This window comes from Sprattus sprattus (assembly GCF_963457725.1).
Source record: "Sprattus sprattus genome assembly, chromosome: 2".
Taxonomy (NCBI): domain Eukaryota; kingdom Metazoa; phylum Chordata; class Actinopteri; order Clupeiformes; family Clupeidae; genus Sprattus; species Sprattus sprattus.
The window spans coordinates 9351177-9360480 of record NC_137921.1 but is presented as its reverse complement, the minus strand read 5'-3'; the positions used below and the strand labels follow the sequence as shown (position 1 = coordinate 9360480).

General features: G+C 46.6%; 1 protein-coding gene across 1 annotated transcript in view; it reads left to right on the top strand.

Annotated features, from left to right (window-relative positions):
• The window catches only part of prdm16 (PR domain containing 16), a gene marked incomplete at both ends in the record, with an annotated part of 279658 nt that overhangs the window by 139800 nt on the left and 130554 nt on the right, over positions 1-9304 (top strand). Inside the window, one exon of the mRNA XM_080831771.1 lies at positions 4166-4213. Coding sequence (XP_080687897.1) covers positions 4166-4213 — 48 coding nt within the window. The remainder of the gene's footprint in view (positions 1-4165; positions 4214-9304) is intronic.

The window sequence follows — 9304 nt, the reverse complement described above, 5'->3', positions numbered from 1 at the left end:
AGCTTGAAGGGATTTTGACATGCAATAAATCATACTATTGCACATGGATGATCTTTTTTTTTAACACACACACACACACACACACACAAGTCCTAATTAATATGTTATTTATTTGCTCTGCCCTCCCTATTATGAATTTGCACAGCTGCGCTTAGAGAGTCATAGGTGATCGTACACACACACACACACACACACTCTACACACGCACGTACACACACACGCACACACACACACACACACACACACATCACACATGAGATGATGGACAGGAACCCTCGCCCAAATCATTGACTCAAAACTCAACGGTGTTTTCCCCGTCTTCAAGCAGGCGAGTGTTTTCCGTCACTGGGATGGAACAAGAAATAGAAATCAAATCAATGAAATGGCCTGGATAAAGTCAACAAGCCCAAATGCTGAAGAGGGTGGGGGGTAGTTTTGGTAGGAAGGCTGTCAGCTTGCTCGTGTTTTTGGAACTGTGTGAGATCCACAGAGACAGAGGAGGAGAGAGGCAGAAATGGAAGATTTACTGACACACACACACACACACAGACAGACACACTCACACACTATAGACACACACACACACATGCTCGAGACCGACACACACACACACACACAAACACACACACACACATACACATATACACACACACACAGACACACATATGCAGACACACATACACATACACACAGACACACACACACACGCACACACACACACACACACACACTACAGACAGACATACGCCAAACCTTGTGTTTAAACATCAGGGAGCCATTTTGTGTGTGTGTGTGTGTGTTTCTGTCTGATGCAGTCTCAGGTTGCTGTTGCACAATTTGATACACATATATTTATGTTTGGCAGGCTGTGGTGCTGCGTGTGTGTGTGTGTGTGTGTGTGCCCATGCGTGCGCGTGTGTGTATGTGTGTGTCCACACGTGTGTGTTTCAGATCGTACCTGCGGAGGTCTGGGAGTGGTTTATTGTCTAAATGAAGTTGTTGCTGTAGCGTAAACTGTTACAGCTGTGGTTAGCGTTTAGCGGTTAGCTGCAGATCTCTTGTATCGGTGAGTCTGAACTCATTGGCGCTGTCATCCATACACACACACACTCACACACACACACACACAAACACACACACACACACACACACACACACACACACACACACACACACACACACACACACACACACACACACATCCATACATCACCCCAACAGCTAACAGCTATTGTCATTGGACACAATGCTACCAGGATGCCCAGGAATGTCAGGGTGGCTGTTTTAGTGTTTCATATTTTTTTTTACTCTCTCACATTCTTCCCTCCCATCTCTTATCAGCACCTCCACCCATTGCAAACACACATTGCTCTCTGGAACTGACACACACACACACGCGCACACACACACACACACACACACACACACACACACACACACACACACACACACACACACACACACACACACACACACACACACACACACACACACGCACATACTCTCTATCACACACAGACACACACACGCACTCACAGACAGACCTAGACAATTGCACACACGCAAAGTCCATTAGGTGAGAGAGGTGTCAGGAAACATATCTCAGCAAAGTCTGGTCAGGCATTTCCCTCCCTCCCCTTCTCTCTGTCATTCTGGTTCCCTCTCTCTCTCTCTCTCTCTCTCTCTCTCTCTCTCTATCTCTCTCTCTCTCTCTCTCTCTCTCTCTCTCTCTCTCTCTCTCTCTCCCTCTCTCTCTCTATTTTCAACCCCCCCTCCCTCCCCTTCTCTCTGTCATTCTGGTTCCCTCTCTCTCTCTCTTTCTCTCTCTCCCATTCTCTCTATCTCTCTCTCTCTCTCTTTTTTACACCCCTCCCTCCCTTTCTCTCTCTCTCTCTCTCTCTCTCTCTCTCTCTCTTCAACCCCCCCCCCTCCCCCCTCCCTGTCTCTGTTTCTCTCTTTCTGTCTGTTGTTGGTCTAGGTCTGGAATTGACCCTCAACAACATAATTACACTACATACATTTATAAACAGACTGTGTGCATCTGTGTGTGTGTGTGTGTGTGTGTGTGTGTGTGTGTGTGTTGGTGTGGTTGTGGGTGTGTGTTGCATGTGAAGGGTTTATGAGTAGCATATGTTGTCTTGGGAAAGCAGTGAGAGGAGATAGTTGACACGAGCCTCATTTCTCTGCTCCTCTGCACGCCCTCTTGAGCTCGTGTCATGTGGAGGCAGAGGAGCACGACGCTGTTCTGGGATCTGTGTGGCTCCGACAGAGCTGGGTGATTATATGTTAGAGTTAGGCCGTTTAAGAGCACTCGTTTTTCACTATTTCTGATGTAATTGCTTCCACTTGGTCTGCTTGGATACACTGACAGGCTAATTTGGCAAACCACAGCTTTTGGACAGTGTTCTCAGCTGTCAATCAAACTCTGATAGAGACAGAACACAACTAAATGGGTTTTTCACGCGCCTGTGAATATTTCTCATCGTTTTTACTGTGAAAATATGAAAAACTACTTAGTAAAGCCATGGGGGAGAGTTTACTTTAGTCTTTCCCAGTTAACAACATTCCAACCGAACTCTGATAACTCTGAACTCTATAATCTTTGTGTGAAGCTTCTAGAAGTGGTGAAAAATAACAGAAAATCTTGTTCTAGAATGTTCTGTGTTTCAGTGGTAGAAGTTTATCAGTTGATGATCTTGTTCTAGAATGTTCTTTGTTGCAGTAATAGGAGTTCAGCTGTAGAGTGAGACATCAGCTCTGCACTAGTGTGTGGCCAGAGGTGTCTCACCTCACACACCCTGACACACACACACACACACACACACACACACACACACTCACACACCACACACACAGACAGAGTTTATTCAGCGAATGTCAGGAAAGGGGAGTAGCTGCTTTAATATGGGCAGATAATCCCAGTTGAGCGGTACGCACATCCCCTCTGCTTCCCTGAGGAGAACAGCCATGAATGGGCCTCAGTCAACCACTAGCACGCTCTCCTATTATCACAGTCTGCCCAGGTCACAACACACACACACTCACACACTTACACACACACACACACTCACACACACACACACACACACACACACACTCACACACACACACACACACACACACACACACACACACACACACACACACACACACACACACACACACACACACACTCACACACCCACACAGCCCTCATCCTCCAAGAGGACTCCAAATAGCTACTCACACACACACATACACACACACACACACACACACACACACACACATTCATGCACACACACACAGGTACACACACATATACAATTTCAGATCAGCACACACACGGACAGCATACTCACACACACACAGACACACATAAACACACATAAACACACACACACACAAAAACACACACACACACACACACACACAGAGCCTTCACCATCAGAGAGAAGCCCCGTCCTGCCTCTGTTAGACAGTGGCTGCATTCTTGGTCTGGCTGCGGTGGATAAATATTGCTGAGGGCCTAATTCCACAGCTCCTCCTCGAGAGTCGGACCCCGCCGTCTGAGACGGAGGCGAAATTTCCTGCCACGGCCGCGAACGCCCCTCGCTCGCTCTCGCTGAATTAATGCAGGATCTGAGAGCCATTCATTTCACCGCACAAAGAGGGGGCTTTTCCACCCCCCCCTCCCTCCCCCCCTCCAAAGACCTGCATACGGGGGCCCTGTGGGGTCAAAGGATGGTCTCTTGCCCCATCATTCAGCCCCCTCTCGCCCTGCTCCACTCCACACACAAACTACCCCGTCGTCAAGTTTCACCCCAGGCGCTAAATCTCTACCGCCACCGAAGACTTGGACGGCGTTTGTGTGTGTGTGTGTGTGTGTGTGTGTGTGTGCTGTAAGTAGTTGTCAGCTCCATGGTATGTTTTTGGCAGACCCGCGTATTCGTCACTGAAAGGGAAAGAAAAGTCAAATGAAAAGTGAAAAATAAAACAATAACATTTATACACTGAACAACACTGAAAACTATTGCCACACAAAGTGACAGTGTTTTATTTAATTTTTTTGGACTGTGAAAACGTTTTCATCTTTCTCAACTTTCACGTTGTGGAAGTTACAGCTGGGGTTTGAAGTGTGTGAATGTTAAACGTTTCCTTCCCTCTCTTTATCTGTTCACAGCAGATGCTGAATGATCATGAAGTCTCGTCCCAAGATGGCTGCATCAAAAAGGTAGGACGTTCTTAAAATCCTCATCCAACTCTCCGGGTTCTTCCATCCGCCCTGTCCCTTGTCCCCTCTCCCCTGTCTCTGTGTTCCTCAGGGTTCTGTCCTCAGCACCACCTGAGGCTGAAAGGAAAGGATGTTCATTGATTTGACTCACACACAACCAACACTGCAGACACTTTGAAAGAAATGAACATACAGTACATGTAGTTTCCACGAATGAATGAGATTACTGGACCTGAAACAAACCCTTTCTCTTGTTCTTTGGGAAATGATTTTACATTTAGTCATTTAGCAGACGCCTTTAGGACTTAAAAGGATGTATTCACACATTTTTATATTTACACTGATGGCACACTGCACTCCAGGAGCAGTTAGGGGTGCAGTGTCTTGCTCAAGGAACTAGCAACCTTCTGATTATAAACGACTTCTCTACCTCCTGTACCACTGTCGCCCCATGATTTTGAAGCATCTTGTGTTCTTTGTCTCGCGTTACAGAAATCCACAATATGTAGTGCATTCTGCTGGTCATCTATGAAGTGTGCTCTCATAATGATAAACAGTATGTGCCACACGTCTCTACGTCTCATAGTGCTATAACTGGTGGTACGGTTTGTTACCGTCGCCATCTTTTAAGTGGTTGATCCGGGTCCTGGTCAGAGCCAGATCTGTTTTAGTGTCAGCGCCTTTCTGAGGGTCATCACCCCGGTTGCGACCCCTTGTCTTTAGAGATAGGAGTGCGCTGGCGGGTCCCAGAGATCAGAGAGCGTCCCAGTGTGAGGATTCCCCCAGCAGATAGGCTCCTGTGAGGCTTCCGAGCTCTCTTTTACGAGGTGATAAATTCATGGAGGGGAGTGGGCAACAAGCCTTTTACGGCCGGCGGGAGGAGGTCTGGGCGGAGAGGTAGCCAGTCGAAGTGTAAAGTTAACGGAGCGTGAAAGAACAATAGTAGAGACACCTGTTTTGAGGATCAATGGACGGCCTGTGCAGAGCCAGGCCTCTGGAGGAGGCTCTCTGCGTCTGCCTTGGACACATGAAAGTGTTTGAATCTTCCATGGACTCACACACAGTCACACAGACAGATGGACACACGTTATGCCTGTCTGTCAGCTGACTTCTTTTTCAAAATCTTGACTTTTCTGGTGGTGCTGGGTGTGATTTTCCTCAGATACTCATCTGCACAGAGCTGTGAAACTGTAGCCACTAGTACTGGATGTCGTGTCATGGCGTTGTGGTACACGGTTGTGTTCTGACCAAGAGACATTTTCCTATGTTTAACAAGCTTAGCCCTCACTAGTTTCCTTGCTTATCAGAGCGCTGCCAACTTGGCAGATATGAACATGTAGAAAGGAATCTGAGTGGACATGTCCTAATGGGCCTCTATAGGATGTCTCTATGGGATGTCACGTTAATGCAGTAATGGGAAAAGGCTTTGGGTCTAAGACTGAAATTGCCTGACATCCCAGTCGGCTGGGAGTGAATGGCAGAGTCTGACCGGGTTAGAGCCCCATAGACGCACCACACATTTCAGCAGGATCACTGTAATAGAGACTTTGATGGATGCTTTTACCCTGATCGCTCTCCTCTCTCTCTGCCCCTCTCTAGCTCCCTCTCTCTCTCTCGCTCTTTCTCTCTCTTTCTCTCTCTCTCCCGCTCTTTCTCTCTCTTTCTCTTTCTCTCTCTCTCTCCCGTTCTCTCTCTCTCTGTCTCCTGTCTCATGTCATCTCCCTCTTCCTGCGCCTACCCCTTAAAAGCCTCTGTGGCCCCTCTGAGCCGGACTGGCCCTGATCTGGCCCTGATCTGGCATGGGCCTGTTCTGAACATTCTAATAGATGACTGCATTCATCAACAATCTAAGATTCTAGAATTCAACATTCTACTGGATGGAGCCAGAGACTCTTAAGACCGTTCATTCTACAACATTCTAAGCACACCGGTTCACATGGTCCTAATGGCCACATGCGGCTGAGGCTGTGCTGGCCAGCAGGATCCGTGACAGAATAAATGAGAGGCTGGCTGAAGCCAACAGGAGTCAACATGCCAGAGCCTGGAGCTGCTGCAGTGTGTGTGTGTGTGTGCGTGCGTGCGTGTGTGTGTGTGACTGAGCTCGCTCGACTGGGTCGGGCTGAACCACCGCGGGTGCAGCTCTGCCAGGGGGAATGGGCGAGGCGGGTTGATTGGTCTTCCTGAGGTCGTTCAAAGGTCGTTCGGAGGTCGCGTAGCAGCCAGCTCATTATGTTCCCAGCGGATCCGCGAGGCCCGGTCGGCACCGGAGCTGGAGTCGTCCCAGTACCACGGCAACCGCACCCTGCCTGGCCGGGCCACACACATATTCATGAGCCATTATGAAGCCCATTACTCATGAGCCAGGACAGCTCAGTCTATGGGTCCCCTGTGAACGCCCCCACACACACCCCGACACACCCCACGAACCCACACACACTCGACACAACTTTTTCCATCTTTGCGGCACAGGTAGACGCCTGTGTGATCATCACCCAGAGCCTACCCTGACACACACACACACACACACACACACGCACACACACACACACACACACACACACACACACACACACAAATGCACACATATATACACAAACACGCAGTCATACACACATACACACACACTGACTAATACTAATAAGCAGCGTTTGTGTCCCCCCCACCCCATATTTGCACCTTACTCACACCCTGCTCACACATGATCAAACGTGTGACCGGTGAGTTTACCAGGCACAGAAGATGTTTGAGTAAATATTTAGGATTCTTGAGTTGGGTCTCCCTCTTCCTGCTGTCACTGTTGCACTCCTCTCCGTCCGCCACCTATCTTTCACCCCGGGCCGGCACACAGACCCCCAGTGTCCTCACAGCCACGCAGAGCCTCACGCCCTTCCGTACGCCTCACATTTCAGAGATACCTTCAGAGTGATACAGAGGCTCCTACAGAGCTGGTTCACACTGACCCCAAGATGTGCTCATGAATACCCACACTCAAGGGTTGGGACAAATGTTGTGACGAATGAAAATGGTTTCTCTGGACTTTGAGAAATTAAGAGTATTTTCTGATGTTTCTGACCATCAGTGTTAGTTTAGGTTCCAAATCCCTTTCACAGTCAGATGCTAATTAGAAACATTCTCCTTATGATTAACGTTTCTGGCTAACTAACCAACCAGCTAGCTAGTTCATAGCTGGCTAAAAAAAAACGTGGTGTAACAAATGTGTTCTACATTCACTCTACATTCTAGAATGTTCCTTAGCTATAGGGTGGGTTAGGCATCTTAGCACGTTTGTTATACAACCTAGAGCGTTGGGGAAAAACTTCAGTGCACAAATGTCCCTTCAATTCATGAAGCTGGAATTGACAGTTCTAGAACCTTCTAGACAGTTCTAGAATGTCCCCTCTGCCTTGCTTTCCTGTTGTTTCTTAACCCATTTCTGCCTAAAACGCCTGCTAAAAACGCCTGTTAAATCCTATGCTATTCTATGAGAAAGTACCTCATTTCCTGAGGGTTTTCTGAGAAAACAGTAAGAATTGTCAACGTCTACAAAAACCTTAATATCTAAGCCTCTGTAGCACTTAGAAACATGAAATAAGAAGCATTGTGAAGGTAAGAACTGCAGGTTTTATTAAAACCTGCTCCCTGAGCACACAAACAACAATAACATTTGTAAAAAACTCTCAAACACACAAAAACAATATAAATCAATGATATAAAATACAATAAATACAATTTTCAAGTATGCAAACATTATGAGGGAGGGGAAGAGGGGGAGGGAGGGGGAAAGAGAAATGGGGAGGGAGGAGAGGAGAGGGATGGAGACATCCTGGGGTGGAGCTGGCCTCGCAGTTCACATGGAGCATGAAGCCATGGCGGGGTCAACGTTATCCTGGAGATGGAGATATCTGTAAAAACGTATGGCAAAGCATTCAATCATTGTATTATTATGAGACCCACCCTCTCAGCTGGTGCTAAGACAATGGCCTACTAGACTGTCTATAGGGTATAGGGGTTATAGGTGTTCATATGCCAATTGTTCAGGTCTCTTTGAGGCACAGACAGGGAGTACACATTCAAGTTGGATACACAATAAAGCTACACTAACAGAATAGTATATTTGCAGTTCCATCAATGTTATTTATAGTATTTATATTTATTCATAATTGTATTACTATTCATTATGATGTATTATGCTATACAGTTCTCCACGTTATTTTACTTATCTAAAATCTTTGGACAAAAACGTCTGCTAAATGTAAATGCTATTTATTCATTATGCCATTATTGTATCTATAACTAACATTATTGCATGTATATATTATCAACCATCATCACCATTAGTAATCGCTATAGCACCACTATCATTACTGCCCATTCCGTTTTCTAAGAGAAGAGAACTCGGAAGATCGCACAAGAAAACAAAACATAAATAATTACCTCCAGATCATTGCCGGTTGTCCAGTCCACCTGGAATCCCTCCTCCTCTCCTTCCGTGCCCACAAAATCCCACTCCTGTGCCGTATCTAATGGATCCTCTGACACAAAGTCATTATCCTTCTCCCTCTCAGACTCAAATCCTTCAAAATCTATGTCGAAATCACTGACATCGCTATCAAAATACTCCATGTTCAATGCTACTTCTTCACTGCTACTTCTCGCTAGCCAGCATGGTATCACTGAAAACAAGCACAGAATATCGCGTGGCTATCTGATTGATTGACGTGATTTTCAGCCAACCAAAGTTCATTTTGGTGGTCATCTGATCTTTAGCAAAGCCTTAAGACCCATCCCATGTGTAATTTTAACCAACCAGAGTGAGTTATACGCAGTGACGTGCGGTGAAGTCAGTACGAGGGTAGGCACTGAGTTATGAAAGCCAGATTACTTTATTTATTGTTTAGGCTAATAGGCTACGTCACAACAGTAGGTACAAGTGCGGCACACAGGCACGGTCGATCGATGTATATAAAAAAAAATCCAATCACGATAACATATCGTACTCTCAGTCTCGCACACGCATGCACACACCAGTTAATGTCCATCATCAGAATGCAAACATCTTTATCCGCACAGCGGCCAATTATGTATGTCAGT